This window comes from Carassius auratus, chromosome 49, assembly GCF_003368295.1.
Source record: "Carassius auratus strain Wakin chromosome 49, ASM336829v1, whole genome shotgun sequence".
NCBI lineage: Eukaryota > Metazoa > Chordata > Actinopteri > Cypriniformes > Cyprinidae > Carassius > Carassius auratus.
The window spans coordinates 8,101,714-8,129,083 of NC_039291.1; the positions used below are offsets into that span (position 1 = coordinate 8,101,714).

At 39.5% G+C, this 27,370-nt stretch overlaps 1 protein-coding gene across 1 annotated transcript in view; it reads right to left on the reverse strand.

Moving 5' to 3' along the window:
* Positions 1-26,551, reverse strand: part of LOC113066122 (bone morphogenetic protein 7-like) — a 52,080-nt gene extending 25,529 nt beyond the window's left edge. Inside the window, exon 1 of the mRNA XM_026237782.1 lies at positions 25,505-26,551. Within this exon, the coding sequence (XP_026093567.1) occupies positions 25,505-25,874 (370 nt within the window). The 5' untranslated portion in view covers positions 25,875-26,551. The remainder of the gene's footprint in view (positions 1-25,504) is intronic.
* Positions 26,552-27,370: the final 819 nt, after the last annotated feature.

Consider the following 27,370-nt stretch of genomic DNA (forward strand, 5'->3'; position numbering starts at 1 on the left):
TACTTTTGTTATAAAGCAATATGATGAGTGAAATCAGACTACCCATGAGGGTGTGGCGGAATATATACTCTGCCAATGCCATTCTTTTCATTCTTTTCTTTTCATGAATAATGGTGGACTACTCGGGAGTTCAAATTGTGTCTCTGCAAATGTTTTTGCATTTTTGAGAGGATAATGGAAGAAGGAGGCTCACAAAATTCTAGATAATACTTATATCAGAAAACTGGCATCAACGGTAAAAAAAAAAAACACAACCAAAACCGCAGAGCCCATGTGGAAAGGACCCACAACAATAACTGTGTGGCCACATACTAAACAAAAATGTGAAAGTGAAATTGTTTGAACAAGAGACAAAGTGGAAAGTCTTGAGTGGCTTTCACTGTGTTGGTGTTCTTAATCATCTTCACAAGTACTGTTCACCCACACATTGACAGGAAAAGAGGACATGGATGTGAGGACAGATCCAGGGAGAGGGACACACATTGAGAAATGGTTTATACAATATGTTAAGCAAAAATATATGAATTCTGTATGAATCCTGTAAAGTTCTTTTAAAAATATGTGATGTTTCAGGCAAATTCCACTTGTGATTCATTTCGTCCCTTTGGAATTATAAGGTTCTATCTGCATTCCGACTAGTTTTGAAATATTGAGCTTCAAAGTTTTTGCATTCCATTAAACTGTGTAGATAGAACTTTATTGTTTTTTAAATAAGAATCCCATAATGTATACAACATAAAAAAATATCACATAAATGTAAATAATTTGTCACAGAATAGCAATATGGGAATAACTAAATTTTGACAAAAATGTCAGATAGAACCTTACAATTCCAAGGGGATGATTTGTACAAAAGATATGTTATTCTTCTGAACACTGGTGTCGGCCTTGCTATTCTGTCATAGATGCTAATTTTGCAGTTTCTTTCTGATGATACAGTCATGTACACCATTGGCATGGTGTAAGAAGACTTTGAATGATGTTCTGTGGGGTTTTCCACTGGGTACAGTACCTGGTACCTGGTACTTTTTTTAGTACCACTTCGGTCAAGGTTCAAAGTGAACCGTACCCTTACCAAAATGTGAAGTGTAAACTCTGCTCATCACGGATTGGCCAGAAAGAATCATCACTACCTGAGTCACTGAACTTGCAACACAAACGCAAAAAGAACTGTTAGATTTAAATCAGCACAGCTAGCGAAGGTTCAAATGCAACTAAAAAGTTCTGTTGTGGAAGTACAGATGTTACTCTCGTTGATAGAGGAGTGATCCAGTGAGAGCTTGAAGAAGTGACGCAGAATGAAAATAATTGTTTTTGGAGTCATGGTAGTAGAGACGGTGCAAATATAATGACATGTGAATAATCCTGCCCACTCTAAAGCGATAATAAACTACAGTGGAAACGCAAACCATGCCAAGCCCACCCATGGACCATACTGAAGCGTGACTTCCCATCCCATGCAGCCATTTGCCACTACATTTGGCTATATATCTATCTATCTATCTATATATATATATATATATATATATATATATATATATAAATGTAGTGGCATATGGCTGCATGGGACGGCAAGTCAGGCTTCAGTGTGGTCCATGGTCACATGCGAGCTACACTTTAAATGTTTTCCATCACATCCCCTGAAGTAGTCCAGTGGTCATTTGCATTTTATTCACTCACCACATCTTGAATTTTTCCTCCTTGCCCACAGCCACTATGAAAACAACAGCTCACCCTACGGCTAAAATACAATGACAACGTTACAAGCATCATGGTATGGTAAATGTATATTGTACATTTCCTAACTGTAAAACATAAAACTAACATAAAACTAAATAATTGCACGGGGAATTCTGTCAATGACCCTTTCTCCCTGTTATTCAAACATTTCATAAAGGACATTTCTGACAAGATTTATACAATGCAATTTTAAATGCAACATTTTCTACAGTGTACACAATGGATAATAAAAATGTATGTAGAATTAAAATGTATAGAAGTATCCACTTAATACGTAAAGTACTCTGGTGCAAAACTATTTACTACCAACAAGTTTCTGTTAAGTATTGACGCATAATTTATATCTAAGGCTTTTTAATTATTCTGCCCAATCCAAAATCAAGTCGCCACAAACTTGTTAGGAAAAATGTTGACTTTACACAAAGCCTGAAATTATTTCCTGCATCTCTGCAGCACATGAAACATTGAGAACCAGATGATTTGAAAGCTGTCTCCTTCCATTTAACCAATAAAAATGTGCTGTTGAGCCAGGCATGCTAAGAATCCATCCATGTTTATGTAATTATCTTTAGAATCCCTGTTCACATTCTCTTCCCCACAATCGAATTGTTCCAGCTTATGTAATGAAGGCTACTGTGACTTGCTTGTCATCTGGATGACTGCACTTGTTTTTGATGCTCTTAAAGGGGTCATATTATGTAATTTCAAGTTTCCCTTTCTCTTTGGATTGTTACAAGCTGTTCGAGCATAGATAAGATCCCTTGAGTTGCAAAGACTAAGGTACCAAACCCAAAGAGATATTCTTTTAAAATGTTAAGAGTTGTCCACGCCCTCCTAAAACGGCTCGTTTAAACATGCACCCACATGTCTATGTGAGATGATTTGCATAAAACCACCCAAATGTTTACGCAAATACAGACTGCATAACTTTTATTCTTGCTGTTGTATTTTTGCCACCATCGTCATGTCGTGGAGACACTATGTTTCGTTGTGAAAGAGAAAATACTTTGTTTGGCCTTCCAAAAGTGGACACAACTAGAAATCAGTGGTCAAGTTTTATTTACAACAGTGTTCCGGTCAGTTCAACCCAAATATTTGATTGTGTGCAGCAAAAATTTTGGGGGATTGTTTCCTGGGAGAGTAGCCTACAATGCCATCTGTTTTCTATAAAAGGGGGGCAATTCCGACTTTGCAAGGACAGCCTAGATTCTGACTCACAGTCTGTAAGTACGTGTTCATATTTAAAGAATTTGCCACTGATGATTCAAGCACAAGTTTTGAGCAGTGTAGAGTAGCGTCTGTTTTTTGACATTTCTCTGATCCCATATGCAGACATTGTTATATGTTTACGCAGTATGATATACAACTCGTAAAAAGACAACATAAGTCATTATAATCAGTAATTATGTCCATGCTGGATGCAACAAATATCTCCTTCATAATGGCATTTATTGGTTTTGGGATATGGCATCACAGTATGGTAAGGCACGTAACATTTCCATCACACACGAGGAATTCGGCCAATCAGCATACAGTGCAGAACCCTTTTCAGAACATTGAGCTTTGTAAAAATCATTGCGCTTCAGAAAGGCAGGGCATTAAGGAGAAACAATAATGTACATTATGTGGAAAATAATGTTTTTTTTTTTTTTTTACTTAAACTGCATAAGCAGATTGCATTACACCAAATACACAAAACGTTATTTTTCAGCAATGTCATATGACCCCTTTAATGAAAAAAAACAGACTGAATATTGGTCGATCTCTACGTCTAATCACAGGTCGAAAGCTGTAGTTCTCACCACAAAACTTTGCAATTATTTTTGTGAATGTTCATTGAAAGTATTGTTCTGGGAATAACCAAATTGTTGAATTATGTTGTTAACTGTAGAACTTGAAATTACAGGTTGCTCACAATGCTTTTGAGAGATACACCCCTAGATAATGTACTGTATTAACCCTGGGTGATATATGAAAAGTGGAAAATTAAGAACAATATAAAAAAAATCCTAGGACTAACACTACGTTAATGAAAATCATGAAAGATAGCCCAGTCTTTAAATGGACATTGCATGTAGATAAAAGGACAGGGTTCATGGGGTTTTGTGTTCTGGAACCTGGGAGATGGCAGGGGTTTGACATTGCATTATGTGGGTATTTCCTACAACCATAATCTAAGTCTCTGACCCATGCATACCATCAAAGGTGCAACTACAGGAGTCAGAGTTCTGAGCAGAGGTCAGCAAGAGGTGCAAAAGTTTATGGCAAACCATAGATGACATGGTTCTACAGATCCATTGGTTGGTGTGAACACTAGAGCTCATGCTCTTATTTATATATATATATATATATATATATATATATATATATATATATATATATATATATATATATATATATATATATTATTTTTTTTATTTTTTATTTTTTTTAAGAAAACTTACAAGATTTTGTGTTAAAGACAATGATGCTCTTTCCTTAAGAGAAACCTTATAAATTGTGGTTTATGAAGGAACATGTAGCATTGTAACATATTAGCAGGATGTTTGGAGAAAAGCAGTAATTTGTGATAATTGCGACTGTTAAAAGATGTCTGATGTCTCTCAATCTCTTCATCTCTATAACCAACGGCAACTATCTGAAGCTAATCATGTCAATGGTCATACTGTACCTGTGTGTCAGGAAAATACTGAACAGAAAGAAATTTAGTGTGTGTGGTGTGTGTTTGAGTTTTCAACAGTCAGGTTGACATGATTTGTGTAGGGGAATGTCTACTTTAAATTCTGCATATGCATAGGGAAACAGGCTAACAGGCATTACAAGAGTCAGCTGTTCCATCTTTAACAGGCATAAAACAAACCAATTTTATCTCATGTGCCCACTCAAGCCAATGGCCTGTCAACAAATATTATAATGTCTTTTTATCTGAGGAGAAAATTCCATAAAATGGGGGAAATGGTCTGGAAAATAAACATTCCCATTCTTTCTTTCTTCTCTGCATATAGAAACATTAATAAAGGCATAATCCATGAGAACAGCTGACAAAACATTAGGGGATAGACTAATGGTGCTTTGTGCTTTGACAACCTCTAAAAAGAGACATGTGAACAGTACTTAAAGGCAGGCTTCAACATTCACAGCCTAGAAATGGCACAACAAAATATTATTGGACTTTTTTTCATAAAATCAAATATGTTATCAAAACATTAACACAATCTGTTAAATTGTCAGTTTCAGAAAAACGTCTCGGGTTATGACTGTAACCCTTGTTCCCCAAGAAAGGGAATGAGAACTGCGTCGAACGACACTTTGGGGGAAGCCCCTCAGCATAGCGCCTCTGAAGTATGATTCAAACTAAGCCAATCTTGATTGGTGTTGCGTCATGACGTAATGTGTGACGGCATATGCGGAAGCTATAAAAAGGACGCCGGCACACAACGGAGACAACTTCTGTGATGAAGCAAGCGCTCCCAGGCAGGGGGAGGTGTGGCAAAGGGACGCAGTTCTTGTTCCCTTTCTCGTGGAACAAGGGTTACAGTCGTAACCAGATACGTTCCCCTTTGAGGGAACATCTAACTGGGGCCTCAACCAACCCTCCCAGAACCACTGCTAGGTCCCAAGTGGGAACCCTGGTACGAGCCGCAGGTCTCATCCTTCAAGCCCCACGGAGGAAACATACGACCAACAGCTGTCTCCCCAGAGGCCCATCACTCAGAGGAGCGTGGAAAGCCGAAATGGCAGCCACGTACACCTTAAGAGTGGACGGGGTAAGACCAGCTGATAAGCAATCTATGAGTAGCTCCAGCACTGAAGCCACTGGGCAGTTAACTGGGTCCACCTCACGCTCTCTGCTCCAAACGGTGAAAACATTCCATTTTAGGCCGTACTATTTCCTTGTGGAGGGAGCTTTAGATCTGAGTATGGTCTCCACTACTCCACTACTGTTGACAGGCCGGCCTCTCGGTACTGTGCCCCCTCAGGGGCCAGACCCACAGTTTCCATAGTTCGGGCCGAGGGTGAAGTATTGAGTATATGAAGCTCCCATGGAGGGCCGTCCAGGAGTAATTATTTATAAATATATAAATAATAAATATATAATTATATAAATATTATGTCTGAGAACCATACTGGGGCCGGCCACAATGGGGCTACCAATAATAGACTGATGGCGTTGCGACGAACCCTCTCTAGAACTCCCGGGAGCAGAGCGATCGGGGGAAAGGCATACACGTCTGTACCATAGGCCTCGGCCATGGCTGGATGCATGAGGGAGAACCACAGTGGACAGTAAGTCATCTCTCGAGATGCAGAACCTCTGACATATTGACTCCAGCACCTCGGGATGGAGTCTCCATTGCCCGGGCCTCAGCCCCTGCCTCCACAAGATGTCTGCTCCCTGATTCTGATTCCCTGGGATGTATGTTGCTCTTAGAGACAACAATTTCACCTGGGACCACAAGAGGATCAGATGCACCTGTCTGCATAGAGGGCGAGACCTCAGACCCCTTTGATGGTTTATATAGGCCACCACCGACATATTGTCCATCCTCACAAGGACGTAATGACCCTTGAGATCCGGCAGGAAGTTCCTCAGAGCTCGGAACACCGCCAACATTTCCAGGCAGTTTATATGCCAGGAGGAATGATGGTCCTGCCATAGACCTCTCGTAAAGCGGCCGTCCATGACCGCACCCCAGGCCTTGAGGGAGGTGTCTGTTGAGACGGTTTTCCGGCGACACGACGCTCCCAGCACGGGACAGGTCTACTCTGGCTGGTCAGCTGGTCCAGTCTGTTGTGACTGCTCAACCACAGATTGTGTGTTAATAAAAATATGTAAACAGTATTATATGACTAACAGCACTTGCCTAACTGGGGCCCAGGTCAGGAAGCAGACAGACTGGCTAAGCCGTCTGCTAGCCAACTCACATCACAAAAATCTGTTAATTCTCAGCACATAGAGACCCTTTCATCTAAATATCACACTACAGAGACTGTGTCTGTTCTCCGAACTAGAAAATACAAAAAAACGTCCAAACCAATTTAAGAGTAACAATTTAGTGGATGTAAAAAAAAAAAAATTGTATAAAATACAGAGAAACAAGTTATAAAGTTATGCTTATTGAATATCAGGTCCCTTTCTATGAAAGCCCTTTTTGTAAATAATATGATAACTGTTTATAACCTAGATGTGCTCTGTTTGACAGAAACCTGGCAAAAACCAGATGAGTACATTATTTTAAATGAGTACCCCCCCCCCCAAGATTACTTATATATCTTTATATCTTACTTTGTACATCAGTGTCATTCATCTATCATTGCTTCTGATTTTAAGGATCACTCATGGTTAAGGTTAGGTTTAGGTGTAGGGATATGGTCAAGACTACATTTTTTGAATAAAATGTTGTTCCAGGGTCAACAAAATATGTTGACCTAGGAACACATCTAACTCCGCAATATCAGGACGTGCAATGTTTGTACTGGGAACTGTATACAGACCACCTGGGCACCATACAGACTTTATTAAAGAATTTGGTGATTTTCTGAATTAGTGCTGGCTGCAGATAAAGTCTTAATTGTTGGAGGAAAGTGTTACATCCATTTTGATAATGATAAAAAAATGCACTGGGATCAGCATTTATAGACACCCTATTGAGGTTAGACAACACATGCCAGGTCATACTCATTGTTGAAATAATACCTTAGATTTAATACTGTCACATGAAATTTTGTTTACGGTGTTTAAATTCTGCCACAAAATGATGACATCTCAGATCCTTATCTAGTCTATTGTAAACTCCAAAAAGCTAAAACTGTAAATCCTACTTCTTGATATAAGTATGGTAAAACCATCACTTCTACCACAAAATGCTGCTTTGTAAGTAATCTTCCTGATTTATCTCAATTCTTCAGCATATCCAGTAGCTCAGAAAAACTTGATGGTGTAACAGAAATGATGGACTCTCTTTTTTAGCATTTTAGATATAGCTGCTCCTTTATGTTTAAGGAAGACCAAGGAAAACAGTTTGACACTGTGGTATAACAAGCACACTCACTCCCTAAAGAGAACAGCCTGGTAAATGGAACCCAGCAAGAGGACAACAAAACTAGAAATATTTTGTGTTGCATGTGGGAAAGTATTTTATCCTATATATATAATATAACCCCATGTATTTATTCAATACAGTCACTAAATGAATGAAAAATAAAGCACCAACAGGCTATGACATTACTCAACAGCACAGGAGTGATGACTTTATGGACTACTGTAATTCCAAGATCGATACTATTAGAAATAAAATTATAATCATATCAGATATGCTTACATGGTAAAAATAAAATGGTACTCCATAAATGGATTTACAGTCAGAATTAAGACTGTATCATAGTACTGAGGCTGCTCTCATTAGAGTTACAAATTACTTGCTCTTATCATCTGATCATGGTTGTATATGCTAATGAATCTTAGTGCTGCATTCGATCATACTTATCTGACTGCCATCAATTTGTAGATGTGAATGAAGAGGTATCATATCGATCACAGCTGCAGTATGGAGTACCTCAAGTCTCAGTACTAGGAACGTTGCTTTTCATGCTTTACATGTTACCCTTGGCGCTGAGTGACATAGGTGACACAGGTGACATAGAGGGAGGCTGCCGACAGACCAGGATCTTGTCTTCATGACAACAATATCAACTTTCTTTTACACACCTACACCGACGCCTACTGATAAAGGACACAGTCAACAGTATTGACGGCAAAATAGACTATGTTTGACAGGTGCAATATTTGAAAATCGATAATTGTTTATTTATTTTTTAAATTACATTTATATCTGAATTTATGTCAACCTATAGACTTTCAAATATCACAATGTCATGAATTAATATGTATTTGTGTACAAAATGACATATAAACATATTTTCCTATTATATTTTGCCTGGAAACGCTTCCAACACACGCGCGTCACGTGAAAAATAGGCTATTTCTATTTCTAGCATGCACGCGTTTTCCGCGCGGCTCAAGCTTTGAACTTCTTACTGCTAAATTCTGTTATAAATGAGGTGTAAATTATCGGACCTAAAACCTCTGCATGTAAAAACCTAGAACCTAGTTTGAAAACACATATTTTTCTCTCTGTTTCTGTTTGGCTTTCCTTCCACACTGAGAAGATTTGTTGAAAAGTGAGGGGAACTAAATTATCCTATTCTGTTCATAATGTTGGTACATTATATTATTATTAGGCCTGTCGTTATTATTTCTGAAAAGTTTTTTTTTCTTCTTTTTTTACTCAATAGCATAGTCGATATAAAAACTGGATTATGAGTAATTTCTAACTGCTAAATTCTGAAACAACAGAGGTGTTAATTATAGGACCTAAAAACTCTGCATGTAATAACCTAGAACACTGTCCAAGACTTGATGGCTGCACTGTCAATTCTTCGCCATCCTTCGTCCTTCGAAATCAAAATGCAGGAACCTTAATACATGTGTTCATTACTTCAAGGTTAGATTATTTTAATGCTTTGTTGGGTGGTTGTTCTGCACGCTTAATAAACAAACTCCAGCTGGTCCAAAATACAGCAGCTTAGAATTCTTACTAAAACCAGGAAGTACGACCATATTAGCCCAGTTCTGTCAACACTGCACTGGCTCCCTATTAAACATTGTATAGATTTTAAAATCCTGCTAATTACATATAAAGCCTTGTATGAACCTCAGTACTTGAGCAAGCTCTTATCCTATTATAGTCCTATACTGTATGTTGACTGTGCACTCAAAACTCTAGCAATTTGATAATACCTAGTCTATCAAAATCAACTGTGAGCAGCTGATCCTTTTCCTTTTTAGTGCCCGAACTCTGGAATAATCTACCTAACACTGTTTGAGAGGAAGACACTCTCTGTCAGTTTAAATCTAGATTAAAGACCAATCTCTTTAACCTGGTTTACACATAACACACTTACAGATTTAGATTACTCAAATCCATTAAAGGATTGTTAGGCTGCAATAATTAGGATAACCAGATCCAGGAACATTTTCAATAAAGCATAGTGTACTTGCTTCTTTTACTCTAAAGTCATTGTAACCACCAGATCCAGTCCATATCAAACCCAGATAGTGGTTCAACAAGTAGAGCTGAACTCTACAGCCCTGAATTTCAGTGGAGACCAGTACAACTAGATGAGCTCCAGAGACGAATACCCAGTGAATCTCCTAGATGGCCATAGGGACAAGACCATGGAACCAGATGAGCCCTCTGCACAACCTAACTTTGTTGCAGCATGGATCAACCTGCTGGTTCATCTGGCCAGAGGAGAACTGCCCCCACGCCCCCCCCCCGCCCCCCCCCCAATAGAAACTAATTTCTTCCTAGGTTTTTTTCTCCACTCTGTTGCCTATGGAGTCTTGGTTCCTTGCCGCTGTCGCATCTGGCTTGTTTATTTGGGGACAATTCATTTCCAGTGATCTCCTCAACCTCATTGCACAGATACTATTTAAACTGAAGTGAGCAGGACGATGACATCATGGAATTCAATGATGAACTGCCTTTTGTCTATTTTGCCTATTGTCCTTTTGCATTGACATGCTTTTTTCCTATTTGATACTGCTTTGATACAAACTGTATTGTTAAAAGCGCTGTATTTAAATAAAGGTGACTTGACTATTTTATCTATAACAATGTAGTCTGTATCAGAAAACCAAATGTTGCAGACTGTTTACATGCACAAACAGCTACCTACACAAACTGCATTTCATGACATTCACTTTAACTTACAAACTGGTACAAACCAGTTTGAACAGTATAGGAAACATGTAAACAAATTGAAATTTTCCACTAGTTTTTAATACTTTTTTGAGTATACTGCCCAATCCAAATTGAAAGATTAGAGATAGGGGTTTGAAACCTTACGGGACCATTTCTGGCCATTGTGGCATGTAACATGGTGGTTTTTTTTTTCCATCCCTTAGGGGGTCGGAACATCAAATCTCTGTTACCTATCTGGTCTTGATATACTTGGATATATGTGGATGTTAAAGGGGGGGGTGAAATGTTTCATGCATACTGAGTTTTTTACACTGTTAAAGAGTTGGATTCCCATGCTAAACATGGACAAAGTTTCAAAAATTAAGTTATACGTTTGAAGGAGTATTTCTGTTCCAAAAATACTCCTTCCGGTTTGTCACAGGTTTTGGAAAGTTTTTTTTTGAGTATGGCTCTGTGTGACGTTAGATGGAGCGGAATTTCCTTATATGGGTCCTGAGGGCACTTCTCCCGGAAGAGCGAGCGCTACCGTATAGCACAGCACTGAGAGCACAACAGACTTCACTGATCAGAGCGAGAGCGTCGCGAAATGTCACAAAAGGAGTGTGTTTTTGGTTGCCAGGGCAAGACAACCCTGCACAGATTACCTAAAGAGAAACAGCATTAAAGGGACCAGTGGATGGAGTTTATTTTTACAGAGCATCAACGGAGTTGTGTAAGTGTTTTTGTTTGTTCCCCTGCATTTCGAAGATGCTTGTTTTACAAACAAGGCCCAGTTTGACACGGATTTGCACATCGTTTATTTCTTAAGGATAATGCAGTCCCAGCGAAAAAGGGTCACGATCGTGTGTTGGAACCGCATGCGGTGAGTAAAACGGCTTCAAATATCTCTGTGTTGTTAACTTAGCTGTCGCGTGTAAGCACATCAAGTAAACAACATGTGATGTTGTCATCAAACTGCACGAGTAAAACTGCTTCACATATCTCTGTGTTGTTAACTTAGCTATCGGCGCGTAAGCACATCAAGTAAACAACATGCGATGTTGTCATCAAACTGCACTTTCCACATGTACAGCTTAAAAAAAAAAAAAGACGACAAAGTCACTGGAACTTAGTCATTTTCCAAAACCGCTAAGCAAATATATATATACGGTTTCAGTACAGACCACATAGAGACGCTGTTGTTGGTGCTGCTCTTGTTAAATTTCAGCCTCTGGATCTGATTCTGGATCATAAATATACGCTGAATCTGACTGTTAGCAATGGTTTGTTTTGGTTGGTTTTGTCCTCACGTAATGTCACAGCTTGCAAACGCTATCAAAGCAAAAGCCTACTGTCTTTAGCTCTGCCCACACGTCACGCCTACAGACGCTCGTGTTTTTCCAGGAAAAATCGGTACAGACTATCTTTCTCTTATGAATATAATAAAACTAAAGACTTTTTGGAGTTATGAAGGATGCAGTACTACTCTATAGGTACTCAAGATTAACAGGATATTGAGTGAAAACGAGCATTTCACCCCCCCTTTAAGACATTGTGTGCAGTGTCTCCTACAAATGTGGCTACCTGTGTATCTATGTCTGTGTGAGCATGCCAGGCAGAGAAACCTGTTAGAGAAATTTGTGTGTGCTGCAGCAGGTGTGTGTATACTCAGGACTGGCTAGAGACACAGCATTAGAGGAGGAAATCTGTGTCAGACAGCAGAGATGGATCTACCCTAAGGGATCTGATAAATAAGGAAAAGATATATTTGAAAAAAGGAAAGGCAGCTTTTTCCTAGGAGAGCTTCAGCTTCAACTCTCCGGACAAACGCCTCAGTTAAACATTTAAACTAACATTGTGATATGCTTTAACTGTTTTATATTTATAGATTTTATTTTAGGTAAGTCGTAATTATTTGAGAAGGCTAAATTGATCTATGATCAAGTCACTGTCTGCCGCTGGCTGTTAAAAAAATTAAATAAAAAAGAAAGAAAGAACCAACTTACATAAAAATTGTATAAACATTGGGCACAACTATGGGGTACCACTGTGCAGCAGCAAGCATCAAAATAAAAAAGGAACCTCAGGGTTGATCATAGACTATAAAAAAATATGGACGTAGTGTCCGTGACGTCACCCATAGACTCCTCAATAGCGGTTTTGAAGTCTAAAGTGTGCAGAGCGGCTGTCGCCATCTTGGCAGCGCGTCACCTAGTGACTCTACCGGATAATCGAAAATGGGCAAAAAGGCGGGAGCTGATTGCTGAAGCCACGCCCACCTAGCGAGACGGCATTGACAGCAGCGGCAATCCACCTGTCACTCAAGTGACCACGCCCTTAATTATGCAGAACTTTAAGGCTCAATGTAATTTAAATGGATGAGTTATAAAAACATTCAAAGTTGGGCATTTTAACATGGGGAGTCTATGGGAATGACTCTCTTCTGCAGCCAGCCTCAAGCGGCCAGTCGATGAATTGCAGTTTTAGTCTCTTCCTTATTGGCCTCAGGAGAGAGAGCGTGAGGTTGCTGCTCGGGGTTGATCTAAGAAAACATTTGTGAAAATGTATAGGGCTCCATTCCTATATTTTGCCTGGGCCCCCCAATTTACTAAATCCGCCTCTGCTATTGCCCTTAATTTCCCCACACCTGTGAATGCCAGCCTCAGTAGACGTGTGTATATATTTGTATATATGTTCTCAAGGTTAGTGCCAGGGATCTGGCAAGCCCGGCTTACACCAATCAACAATGCTCACAGTCCCGTGAGTATTAACCAGCCACACCTGCCAGCATCAGAATATAAACACTTACCCTTACCACAGTTCCCCGTCAAGCCTTCAACAAGAACAGTCTCATCCCACTTGTATCCTGAGCTTCTGCAAGCCAAGTGTAACGTATACTCACCTTCGGTGTTACACTAACCTGTGTCTTTGTTTTGCTACCCTCAGGACCACGGATCAGCAGTTCGCTACCAGTGATTTGATGGTTGTTGAAGTCTCCTATGATTACCCTGAGTTTATACTGTCTTCGGCAACCTTAGAAAGAAGAGAATCTAAGTGAGCGATCAGTAACTGTGGCTTTGACATTACAGAACCGAGTGAACTCACCTGTTTGCATTCCCACCCCATGTGACTCCCATACTGCCCGCATCTGAACTACGGAGTTTCACCATGCACTTAAGGATAAGGATTCACAGAGCACTTGTATATATCATTCAATAAATCACTGTTCTGAATTCACCTACCTCTGTCTCTCAAGTCTATCCTGACAGAAGGCTTGACCTAAACAACAAGGATGAATTCAGCGCAGTCACAGGATAGCGCTTCCGCTAGTTCGACTCCCACGTCGGTGTATATGGCAAGCTCGATATCATGACCAGTGCCCTTCTCCAGCAGGGAGGAGGACTGCAATGGGTTTCTACTCCAATGTTCACTTGCACTGGAGCAGCACACACATCAGTATTCTATGGAGAGATCAAAAATCTTGTTTATCATACAGCAATTGTCCGGGCCAGCACTGAGATGGGCTGAAGCGCTATGGTTCCAGGAATCCACAATCACCTCCTCCTTACAAAACTTCATAGGTCATTTCAAGGAAGTGTTTGGATGCCCGGTGGGGGATTCCTCTGTCAGCGATCATAAAATCATCAGATAAGCGATCAGATAATATTATGATAATATTAATATTATTCGATGTAGAGGTTACCGCCATTGTTGACTCCGGATCAGCTGGAAATTTCATTTCAGGAAAACTCGTTAAGACCCACCATCTCCAGAGGGTTCAAACTACATAGCCCTATTCCAGCTGCGCGATCACAGGATAAATTGTCAATAAGGGGTACATGACATATCAAATTGCACCAATCACCCTTTGTGTTGAACCTAAACACCAAGAACAATTTACACCTCTCATACTTACCAATAGTCGCGCAGAACTCATACTCGGCCACCCTTGGCTGATTCAGCACCAACATTTTATAGACTGGACCAAATGTAAAATTCTTAAGTGTGGTTGTAAATGCCAAAATGACCAAGTAAGTCAGGGATAGGCAACTCCGGTCCTGGAGGGCCACTATCCTGCAGAGTTTAGCTCCAACCCTAATTAAACACACCTGAACAAGGCAATCAGTGTTTTCGGGATTACTAGATAGATACAGGCAGGTGAGTTTTTATGAGGGCTGAAGCTAAACTATGTAGGATAGTGGCCCTCCAGGACTGGAGTTGCCTATCCCTGAAGTAAGTCATTCCATGCACTATGTTGATAACCAACCTGTCCCAACACCACTGAATTCCACGTCCATTGAGAGTCCCAAAGAAAACCAATCCGTCAACCATCTTGTTATGCCTCCTTTGCAGATGTCTTTAACCCCCTCACAGCCTCTAAGCTCCCGCAACATTGTCATTGGGATTGCGCAATCGATCTGGTCCCCGGAGAGGCCATTCCTAAGGGATGTATTTACTCTCTGTCCATCCCGGAACAGAAGGCGATGGAGTACGTGGACGAAGCCCTTAGGCAAGGGTACATCCGACCATCTACTTCTCCAGCAGCGGCTAGTTTCTTCTTTATTCCATAAAAGGATGGAGTGTTAAGGCCTTGCATCGACTACAGAGCTCTGAACAAAATAAAGGTAAAATTCAGCTATCCTCTTCAACTAATTCCATCCTCTCTCGAACAGCTACGAGATGCCCGTATCTTCACCAAGTTAGATCTACGGAGTGCATACAACCTGGTCAGAATTGGAGAAGGAGATGAGTGGAAGACGGCTTTCATCACCCCTGCTGGACACTACGAGTACTTGATGATGTCGTACGGTCTAGTAAACGCCCCCTCTGCCTTTCAAAGCTTCATGGATGAGGTCCTCCATGAGTATCTGAACCGTTTTGCTCTCGTCTACAAAGATGCCATCCTAATTTACTCACCCAATGAAAAAGATCACCAATGCCCAAGTGCTCCAACGTTTAAGAGAATTCTCTCTCTTTGTAAAGGCTGAGAAGTGTGTTTTTCACCAGCAATCCATAGAGTTCTTAGGATACACAATCACCAAGGAAGGGGTGAGGATGGATGACCGGAAAACTCAAGCTATCACATCATGGCCTGCACCTAAATCCATCAAGGAGTTCCAGAGATTTCTTGGCTTCGCCAACTTTTACCGCAGGTTCATTCACAACTACAGTATGATAACTGTACCCCTTACCTACCCCTTGAAGAGGAAACCCAAGCCCCTTCAGTTGAATCATGAAGCGGAGCAAGCAGTCCAAGCTCTAAAACCACCTTTATCACAGCCCCACTACTTCAACACCCAGATCCCGAAAATAAATTAATTGTTGAGGTGAACACCTCCACAACTGGCATCGGCGCCATCCAGTCCCAGTATTCTGAGAGCGCAACCAGACCCAATGCCCTGTGCCTACTTTTCGAAGAAATTGTTTCCAGCGGAAAGGAATTATGATATAGGCAACAGAGAACTCCTAGCTGTGAAACTGGCGTTGGAAGAGTGGAGACACTGGCTAGAGGGGGCTAGACAAACTTTTTTTGTACTTACTGGTCATAAGAATCTCCAATACCTGAAGAAAGCCAAGAGACTCAACCCACGACAAGCCAGGTGTGCTTTATTTTTTACCAGGTTTCATTTGCAGATGACCAGGATCTAAAAACACCAGAGCGGATACTCTGTCCCGTCTTCACAATCTGGAAGAGACTCCTGAAGAACCAGAGCCCATTTTACCCACTAAAATATTTGTTAACCCCATCCAATGGGATCTAGACTAAATGCTCCGCGAACGGGCTCAACTACGACCCCACTTGCATGTCCACAAGGAAAGATCTTCATCTCGGAAGAGCATCGCAGGGCTCTTATCTCACAAGCACACTCCTCAGTGGGAACTGGACACCCCGGGGTAAATAAAGCTGTTGCTTCTTTACAACATAAGTACTGGTGGCCAGGAATTCATGAGGACATCCAAGAATACATCAAGGGATGCATCCTCTGTGCCATGACCAAGGTCCCACGACAGTTACCCACATCGCCCTTGGTCCCACATTGGGGTAGACTTTGTTACTGATCTTCCTGTTTCCGATGATAAAACCTGTATATTAGTAGCCATTGACAGATTTTCTAAAGCCTGTAAACTAATCCCGTTACGAACTCTTCCCACAGCCTTTGAGACCTTTTGATCTCCTGCAAGCCAAGCATAACATATTCTCACCTTCTGTGTTACACTACCTGTGTCTTTGTTCTGCTACCCTCAGGACCGTGAATCACGAGTTAGCTACCAGTGATTCGATGGTCGCTGAAGTCTCCTATGATTACCCGATGACAGTATGAGTTGATACTGTCTTCGGCACCTAAGCAAGAAGAGAATATAAGTGAGCGATCAGTGACTGTGACTTTGACATTACAGAACCGTGCGAAACCACCTGTTTGCATTCCCATCCCATGTGGCTCCCATACTGCCCGCATCTGGACTACAGAGTTTCACCATGCACTTAAGGATAAGGATTCACAGAGCACTTGTATATATCATTCAATAAATCACTGTTCTGAATTCACCTACCTCTGTCTCCCATGTCTTGACAGTTAGCACATCCACTAACATTCATGTTTTTATTTTATTTTTTTATTTTTTTATATTTTGTTCTATAGTCAAAATAATGTAACCTCTTTAGATGATTTAGATTCAGCACACCACAATATGTTTCATTGTGCTACTGACCATCAAATGAACACATCCATTGCTGTCTAAAGAAAACAGTAGAGCCATAAATCTGGAGCACTTATGTAGGGCACTGACACAGGAAACTCAGGAACTAAATTATTTTCATGACATTAAGTTATTTTAATAGTTTTTAAATGTCTGCATTTTTCCACTGATGCAGATGTAACACCTTTGTAATATTTGTAACAGACCAGTGGCGTATACAGTGGTGTTCTGGAATGAGGAGGCAAAGTTCTCCACTATTTATTTGTTGTTGTTGATTTAAATTATGGTCAAGTTGCACATAATGTTGAAAAGTGTTGGGCAGTAACCTGTTACTACTGCATTATTGCTTGTGCATTATTGCTATTACTAGTGCATTATTGGCAAACTATTTTCCTGTTTGACACCGTAAAGCTGTTTTGACACAACCAGTGTATAAAGTGCTATATAAATAAAGGTGACTTGATTTGACTAGTAATGCTTTACAGTAATATTACTTTCCCTAGTAATGAGTAGTGTAACTAATTTTAAATAGGATTTATGTAAAAATATTGCAATCACTCCACCTGCTTAGCATTTTACATACAAATCCTTTATTCTTGTAAAATTAACCCACGCTTTAGAGAAAAATACCACACTTGGCTTAGAGGAATAAGCAAGGGTTGGTGGTATGGTCTCTTTTTGTTTCTGTGGGTTATAACTCGGATCTTGACGTGAGACTTTTAAAAGGCTACATGGATGTGATCCATCCCACAAGTGATTTATCATGTAATCAGATTCTGGGTTTGTGGTTATCATCTCACATCAGTTTAACATATGCCTTCTCATCTCAAATTCATCACCCAGAGACAACACCATGGCAAGTTTTATTGTTCCAATATCCTTATTTATTCCTTATTCAATATGATCCCTGATAACAAGAGATGCTTGCAGAACAGCTACCTGCCGAGAACAGCACATTCCTGAGAACTGATCGCAGGAACTGGTGACCGTGGGGGAATAACGGCTATGGCGAGAGACGCAGAGATAACATCGGAACTTCACAGCTAACACTGAAGCTAAGAGGACATTCCCTGAAAGAAGCTTATCTCCTGACCTCACGATCATCAACTTCAGCATGTCTGTTTAACGGAGATTAAAACTTGCATTCCTTGTCAGATAATCACTGTTCGAAAATGCCCAGAGAACAAGGGGATCTGGCCCAAGGCTAAGAGAGAAGACCAACGACACTCATTTTAGTCTGCCTAGATAGAACTGCTTAAAGTCTACCTAAAATCAAAAAGTACTCTATTTACTTTATTATTACACATTCTAACAATTTTTTTGTTTGTTTGTTTGTTTGTCTTTGTAATTTTTGTAATAATCAAAACGTAATCAGTCACTTATTTTGCCTTTCGACTTTTTCTTTTCGAATGAAGTCACATCCCTCAAAGTGGCCACTTTCCAATTCACTATTGATCAAATCAAGTACTGTCATTATTTAGTTAAATTCATTTTTTTTTCTCAAAAGTACACCACATTAAAGAGGTAAAATTGCAATAACAGACCACGTTCTCTCAGTTAACAGATGTGACTTAATGCAAAAATTTAAGATACAGAATTGATTTTACAACAAAATCTGACCCATCATTATAACAAATGTACCACTGGAATAATTCAAGGAAAAATGCAGCTTTAAAGGAAACAATGATATGCCAAAACACTTCTGTAAAAATGTATGGCTGTGAATCAGGACATTCAAAAATATAAACCACTACTAAATGACTAAAAATGTGCTAACAAAAGTGCTGTACTCTTCCATTTAAGTTCCATTTAACACATTTTACCACATTATTTAAATCCACAATTCTTAAAACAGTTAAATCATTGCAGATTTCATCTGTGCCTGCCCATTAGTCTCATTTGCTGCATGTTTTCAACAGTTCTTATCAGTCTGCTGAGTCACCCTTGAGAAAATCCCTTTCTTTTTTTACGGAGCTAAAGCTTAACTCAAATTCCTTCCTTAATTTCCATGTTAACACCCGCATGCAGACTAGAAGTGATACAGCCCTCCTGTGTCTGTGATCCATGGCCAGTCTTTCAGAAGAGGTCATCCATGTTGTGCATAACCAGCTAACATCAAACAATTCATTGACTGATTGCAGCCAGCAAATTATGTGATAAAATATGGGTTGTAGTGCAAAACACAAAGCTCAGCCCAGATTTGAAGCTCAGCACACTGAAAGATACTATTAAGAGCAGAAGAACGAAATGAAAGCACATTGTCAAATACAGGATTCATACAGTTATTAGAAGCCAGGATTGTCTAGACCACGTTAAGCTCTTGAGAAACCCCCTTCCAACTATGTGTGTGGGTCACTTACTACTTTACAGGCCTAAAGCGAAGCTTACCTGTGCTCTCCTGGGTGGCTGTTGACTTTGCTAAGAGGGGGAAATGACAGCTGGGCTCTAGTTAAGACATGCGCTGTGGAAAAGAATGAGTTTAAAATGTGTATATGTTTGTATGAGACAGTTACAGGAGGAAATGTGAGTGAACACAAAAGATCCAGGTGGGAGAAGGCAATGATGGACCAAAGGAGAGAACGCAGGAATGGATTATCCCTGGATTACTGGAAGATCCCCTCTTATCCAGAAGAAAATGACAAATACACAATATTACCAGTGCAAACAAGAGATGGGAATTTCCTCAAAATTCTCTGCGCCAAGAAAAGTTTAGGCCATCCTGTACCCTTCTATAAACAGAGCAAGACTGGTCAGGAAGAATTGGGAGAATTAGGAACTTCAAGACCTCTGGATGTACCTGAAAGATCACTCAAACCTAAAACCGTCAAAACTCAGAGTTCGGCTCAAGTGTATATCTGCATGTGTATGATGTGATGTTGTCATTTAGGGGTACAATTTAGTTTTTCTAGAAACATAAGGACCAGGTTAGTTTTAAAATTAGAAAACCTCCAATATATTTAATGAGTCACGCTTATAATGCTTTCATTTTTGTATTATTTCACTATGAACTGAGCACTGTGAACATTTGGCTTAACATTGAGCTCCACAAAAGAAACAGTCATACAGGATTAACATGACATAATTTTGAGTAAATTGTGACAGAACTGACATTTTGTGTCACAACCAGGCCTGTCGCGACAAGGCAACCAAACCAAGCTAATGCTTGGGGCCCCGAGCTGGCCTGGGGCCCCAAGACAATGACTGGTTAAGAATAAAATGCAACGACACTGTGTGAGCGCCCCTTTGATCGTCAATGCAGTAAAGTGCAATGACACTGTTATCGGGATCCCCCTCAAGGGGGCCCCTCTCAGTAGTCGCTGACAGCAGCCAGCCAACCACGTGATCTCTGCTGCCGGCAAAATACAAAACCTCCTCGGCAGTCATGAAGTGGAATTATGCTTCAGGAAGCCAGAAGAGAAAGAAGAGAAAGGAAGAGGAGGATAAGAAAAAACAAGATAGTGGTAAGTGATAAATTACACTGGATAAAATAGCTCTACTTGTCACTCTTGTACAAATGGTGTGATTTTGCAGCAGGTAGGCTAGCAAAAATATGTTTATGTTAGCTACAGTACCTGCCTAACGGGAAATGCTGCTTGTAATGTAGTGCAACTTTTTTTTTGAACGGACGGAATATGGGTACTGTAATATGTTTTTTAATGGGATAAGGAAGATGTAGATCTGTTCCAGAATCACTGTTTAGCGTATTTAATGACATGACATTGCTGTAGCTTTGTAATAGGTTTTGATGAAAGTGGCATAGCAAATAGCATGCTATACTATTCCACCTTGATAATCTATTTACCAAACCGGGGTTAGGAAACCCACACAATAAACTCCATGCATCAAACATTAGCTTGGGATGTTTTTAAGCTTCGGTAAGCAGCTGCCTGCATCCCTTCCTTTCTAATATCAAAATATGGCAATGCTAACATATCTTTACGTTTTGTGTAAACTTTATAATAAGTAAAAATACTGTTTGCTAACAGTTAAATGACAATTAAACTAAAGATTAATTAACTATCAATTTACCATCTATTAATGATTGTTATTATAAAGTGTTACCATCTTTTCTTTCTCCTTCAAGGTGCTTTGCTTAAATTTCTCAGCCCTCAGGCTCTTCCTAAGGATACCTCTACTGATGAAGGTAGAGTGAATTTTTCTCACTGAGCTGAGCTATTAATAGTGACCTCTTTCAATATGCTAACAGTGAAATGGTAAAACGTACTTCACAGGTTATTTCAGATTTTAGTTTTTCAATTATTTTCTCAGCTACACCATCAACTTTATCCATAACCTCAACAGATGCATCACTTCTCAGTGCTGATGTTTCCTCTATAGCACAAGGTACCACAAGCTCTATAATTATAGCTGATATCCTCCACAGCCCAGAGTTTAAACTGATAAGTTTGTGCTGTCATATTATTAGAAAAAAAAACCCAGTGCAAATCACTATTGAATTCCCACCAAACTGTGTAAATACCAGTCACTTTTGTCCATGGACATTTCAGAATTTTTAATATACATTAGTGCCTGTCAAATTTCTAGGTGTCAGACACTCAGTGATGCATTCTGTAACTGAACAGATGGATTTTAATAAAAACATAATTTTCCCCCAGCTACACTTTCAATACCATCTCTCACAGTGGAAGACACTGCATCCAGAACAGAAATTGAGTCTGCACCACTTCCCAACACTGAGGTTTCCTCTACAGCTCAAGGTACCACAAGTAGATGCTGCCAAGTCCTCAGTGCTGTCCGTCTCCTTCTTTGGTGTGTTGCGAAGACTCTATAACTTATTCAGTTCCTCTGTGCAATGCTGGGCAGTTCTAAAGGAACATGTAAAGCAGCTCACTTTTAAACCTTTGTCAACTACAAGATGGGAAGCTTGGATTGACTGCGTGAAGGTGGTGCGATACCAGTTACCAGAGATCCTGGATGCATTGTCTGCACTCCAGACGTTTGCTATAGAGAAGGGGGACTCAGAGACCATGTCCACTGCTAAAAGCTTACATGGTGAGTTGAATACCTGGTCTTTTCTGCCCTGCACAATGACCTGGTACAATGTTTTGTACCAGATCAATCATGTCAGCAAGCTGCTACAAAGTCCAAATGTTTCCATGGAAACACTTAGATCAGAAACAGAAGGAGTAAAAGAGTACCTTGAAGACTTCAGGGGAAATGGGATTGGTTCCTGTCAAACTGATGCAAAAGACATTGCAGAAAATCTGGATATGGAAATGACCCTTCCTGAGAAAAGGCAGTGTAAAAATAAAAGACAGTCTCTATATGAAGGTACAGAGGAAACTGTACCTTTTTTTATTTATGCACAGTATATGCAACAGCAGTATTTGCAATGTAAACCTTTTTTGAAGGTACAGAGGAAACTCAGTCTACTCCAGACGAGACTTTCAGAAGAGACTTCTTTCTGCACATGGTTGACACAGCCCTCAGAAGCCTAAGTGACAGGTTTTCAAGATTGAAGGGTGTTTATGACCTTTATGACTTTCTGTTCTCAAAGGACAACATGAAGCAGACAATAAAGAATGGAAAGGTTCATGAACGAAGCAAAAAATTGGAACAAACCCTCCATGACATTGATGCTGATGACTTGGCACTTGAGATCCATTCATCTCTCTACACTTTTCCAGACCATGTAACCACTTTCCCATTTGCCTTTATTACATATACACTGTGAAGCTACTGGATTTGTACAGTAATTTAAGCATTGCTTTGCGTCTACTCCTAACTCTCTCTGTGTCAGTGGCCTCTGGTGAGAGGAGAATTTCAGCTTTGAAGCTGATAAAAAATTACATGAGGTCCACCATGGGCCAAGAAAGGCTCACAGGACTGGCACTTATGTCAATTGAGCGTGATGTTCGCCAGTTTTTGGACATGGAGGACATTGTGATTGCCTTTGCACAAAACAAGGCTCACAAACAGCAGTTTTAGATAATTTGCACATGTTTGTGAGAACTGAAAAAATGTTAATGTGTGTGTGTGTGTTCAAGTATGTTGAATTTAGTTATTGTGCACTTTTTAATGTATATTTGATTTTACGTTACAGTGTTGTTTTTTTTGCAAATGTTTAATTGTTGAAAATGTTCACATTTCAAATATTTTTTCAAGCAGTATTTGCACTGTAAAAAAGTTTTATTTATGCACAGTATATGCAACAGCAGTATTTGCAATGTACACCTTTTTTATTTATATAAAGTTTGGGTGAACTTAAACTGTATGGCTATGCTGTGGTCCTGAAAGGCTTTGCGTGTGTGCGGAGGGTGGGTGGTTGGGGGTTCCTCAATGTCCATTTTACTTGGGGCCCCCAAATTCCTACAAACGGACCTGGTCACAACGACAATGTTTTTGTTAAATATTTAGGTAATAATTGTGATGTTTCTCTTTAGGTCGGAAATCCTGACTACTTATGAAGCCACACCATAAAAATAAAAATTGTACTACTGTTGCTACAGTCATAAGATGATTCACATAGAATATACTGACTGTCTGTGAGAAGAGGCCTGGCTATTTCTGGATGTTTCACAACACTGGTCAGTTTCTGTATGCCAATATCCTTTTTTCTCCTACATTTGGAACTGAGTCATAGGTGTTCTAGACGGATAAGTGCAGTAAATGACCATGAAGAATCACTTGAATCACAGACGAATCACATAAAGCAAGTTATATGACGTCCCTTATATGAGTCCACTGTATAAACCTGTATTTTTAAAAAAATATAATAATAATTATCTGACCTTTGACTGAAATGAGTAAAAGCCACTTCAAGCCTGTCTCGGCTAACATATCGGTGGTCAGGTTATATGAAATTCTGCTTATTTCCAAAAATAACTGAAAATGTGGCTATTGTGTCAGTCAATGGCAAATGCCTGTCAACTGACTGAAGAACCACCGCTACTAGGTCAAGAAATAACACATTTCTTGTCTTATAAAACAGACTGACAGAGACAAATTAGCTTTGAAATGAACCCAGCCAAAAACTAGTATATCGCAACTCACACAAAAGCATCCCTTGCAACTGACCCAACAATTGGCCCATAGCTGCAGTAAGCAGAGCCAAAAGAGTTTGTATTGTTATAATTAACTTAATTGGGCAACTCCTGGCCCCGGAGAGGGAAGTTCACATAAACAAGTGAATTTTGGACACGAATACACCCTCCATTAATGAGCTCTGTGTTTACTGAAGCAAACCACACAGAATCCCTGAGCATAAACAGAGCGGTGGTTTGACACTGTGCTCGGGGTCACTATGAGCTTGATAGATGATAGATTTCTGTTAAAAAAAGTGTTGAAGGGCAATATCCAACAAATCCTTACAAAGAGAAGGCAGGACCATCAGTAATCTGGTACAGATGAACACTACTTACCACGATATATGAGAAAAATATGCGTTATGATATTTTCTTCTTAGTGAGCTCAAAGAGACATGACACAATGTGCACTCCAATGAAAGTTATAACACTAAAATAAAAATGTCTCTGTCCGACAAGCTACAGTAAACAATGTCACCAAAAAAAAAAAAAAAAAGAATTGCACTCCAAACTGCATTAAAATAATAATAATAATAATAATAATAATAACAACAACATTTTGGAATGATTGCCTGTACATTTAAGCTATTAAGATAAATATAGAATAATGTATTCATATAAAATAAGATTAAAAGTTATCTTTCATGTGCATGCAAAAGTTTTACAAAGGCAAAGGCCACAAAAAATAATTTCATGATTTATAGTGTATGAATAAAAGCAAGCATCAATCATAGACAGACAGACAGACAGATTGAAAGAAAGAAAGAAAGAAAAATGGTATAAAAAATATGTTTGTTCAGCTTTAAATAGTCAAAGCAGATATCCTGCTCCAAATAAAAATATTCAAAAAATTAAAATTAGTATTTGTACACTAAAGTCACACACATGCCTGAAAGTCATCACACTAGATAAACTACAGTTTTTTTTTACTTTTCGACCACTGTGTTTTAGTGGCTGTATGAAGTCAGTTCACACAGGTGTAAGATGTCTTAACAGAGCGTAGTTCTTCACATTAACACATAGGTGTAGTTCTTCACATTAACTACGAACATAAAAGTGCCCAAATACAATATCTCTATTTATTAAACAATACAGTATTTGCTTTTTAAATAATTGAATGTACATTTTTTGTGAAATATTAGCTTGAAGAGTGCTTGTGCTGTCATTTTTAGAAAAGGGTTTGTTAGATACATATGTATACTGAGATCATTGTGCCTATCTTTAACAAAATGGATGCAAGAGCAAAAAAGGAAATGTAAAAGTTAATCTTACCTAAATTGACAAAACTCATGACCATGTCCGCGTCATGCAGAAACTCTAGTGAAGCTAAAGTGGGTCGTGTGGTGGTGAACAGTGATCTGTACTGATCCACGTCGCTCTTCTCTTCAGTGGACATGCTGTTGTACAGATCCAGCATGAAGAGGGGTGCTGAATTATATTTGCCGTTGTTCAGATGTGGTCTGGGTCTGTGGTTCAGTCCCAGTATGGACAGGATCTCTTTCTGCATCTCTCTTTTCTCTTGAGAATGTAACCTCCGATGAATGAAGTTGGGCTGAAGCTCAGATGGGTCCAGTACAGAACTACTACCTGCCAAATAAACAGTCCACAAGAAGCCCAGAAGAGCAAACCAGATGCTTGTCATCTTTACATCCAGTCTGTGATGATCATGAGGGTGTTTTCACTTCTAAATATAAAATCACTTGGAAGCCAGTGTTTTTACCTCTTCTCTTCTGCTTCACACCATAGGATCTTACAGCTAGGTTCTTCAGTGGCTCTTAGGTTCAGTGAAGAACCTTATTATTTAAAGACATTCCTACATGGTTCCCTGAAAGCTCATGATTACATTATCTAAATATGTTGGTGCTGGTTTCTGGGTGCTTCATAAAAGCACTAGGGCATATGGTTTTCTGAAGAACTGTAGAATAAAAATGTTATTGAAAAGGTTATATGGCATCAGGTTGTAAAGACCCTTTGGGTTGTAACTGTAAGCTGCCTCTGCAAAATAATATTATCCTGTGCAAAACAAATGCAGTTGTCGTCCAGGTTTTTCAATTCGCAGAATCTCCATCAATTCTTTTGCGTGATGATTCGTTCCGGACAGAAAACAGCTTGAATCTTCTCTGTGTCCCATCAAAAGTTACTGCTAAGTTTAGTGTAGCCTATAATTCACAACAATGAATAAAGAAAAAAAGTTATCCGTCAATTTTCCAAGAAATGATATCCTTGCGAGCTATATAGCTTCTCCGTTCAGTTCTTCGATGTGACCTCAGACTGATCCCTACAGAATGTGTTTGCAGAGCGGACAGCATCTGTCTCAGAGGCTTTTAAATAACGGGCTGAAGCAGGTAGACGCGTCTCGAGCCCGCCCCACTGCTCGCGTCCAGAGGTGGAGCTTTACCAGACAGTTTTAACATCCTCAAACCCGTCTTTGCGTACACGTCTACGTGTCGTCTTTGTAAGTGTAGATGACAATTTCAGCTTTCTTACCGTGTTCAACTTATAATAGCACGTCGATGATCATGACGTAGGCTACAGCTTCATTCATTATAAGTGCAGTAGTTTCGTCTATTGAAACGCAAGCGTTCTAGTTTTGTCCCGCAGTCGTTCAGATGTTACTTTTAGTTTAATATATTCACTTAAGCACTGAATATTTGCGACACAATGAAGAAAAAGACAAATATCATCTTAAAATCAGCAACTACCAAATACGTCAGAACCGACGCATTGTAAACAAATTAGCCTAATGCATTGATAAGAATGTAACGTTAGTTTGTCATTCTAGGCTAACAAAAGCTCTCTAGTTTTGTTGGTGAAGTACTAGATGCAGGCCAATAAACCGAAATTCGCTCGTGAAAGAATACCACGAATTAAAAAAGAATTGTAATTTTCCAAATGATTACAGTTAAGTTCTTTCAGAAAATGTCACCACGAAGTCTTAAATATACTTACTCTACGTAATCGAGTCATTTTATGGCCGAAGCGTGACCCCTAACGACACAGAAGATAACCGCAAGAGTTTTTTTTTTCATTTTTTTTTTTTCATCTTTGCACATGATAATAATTGGAAATAATATGCTATTCATAAAATGTAAACGCGTTGTAGTAGCCTATTAGCATGTTTCCATAAATGCACCATGA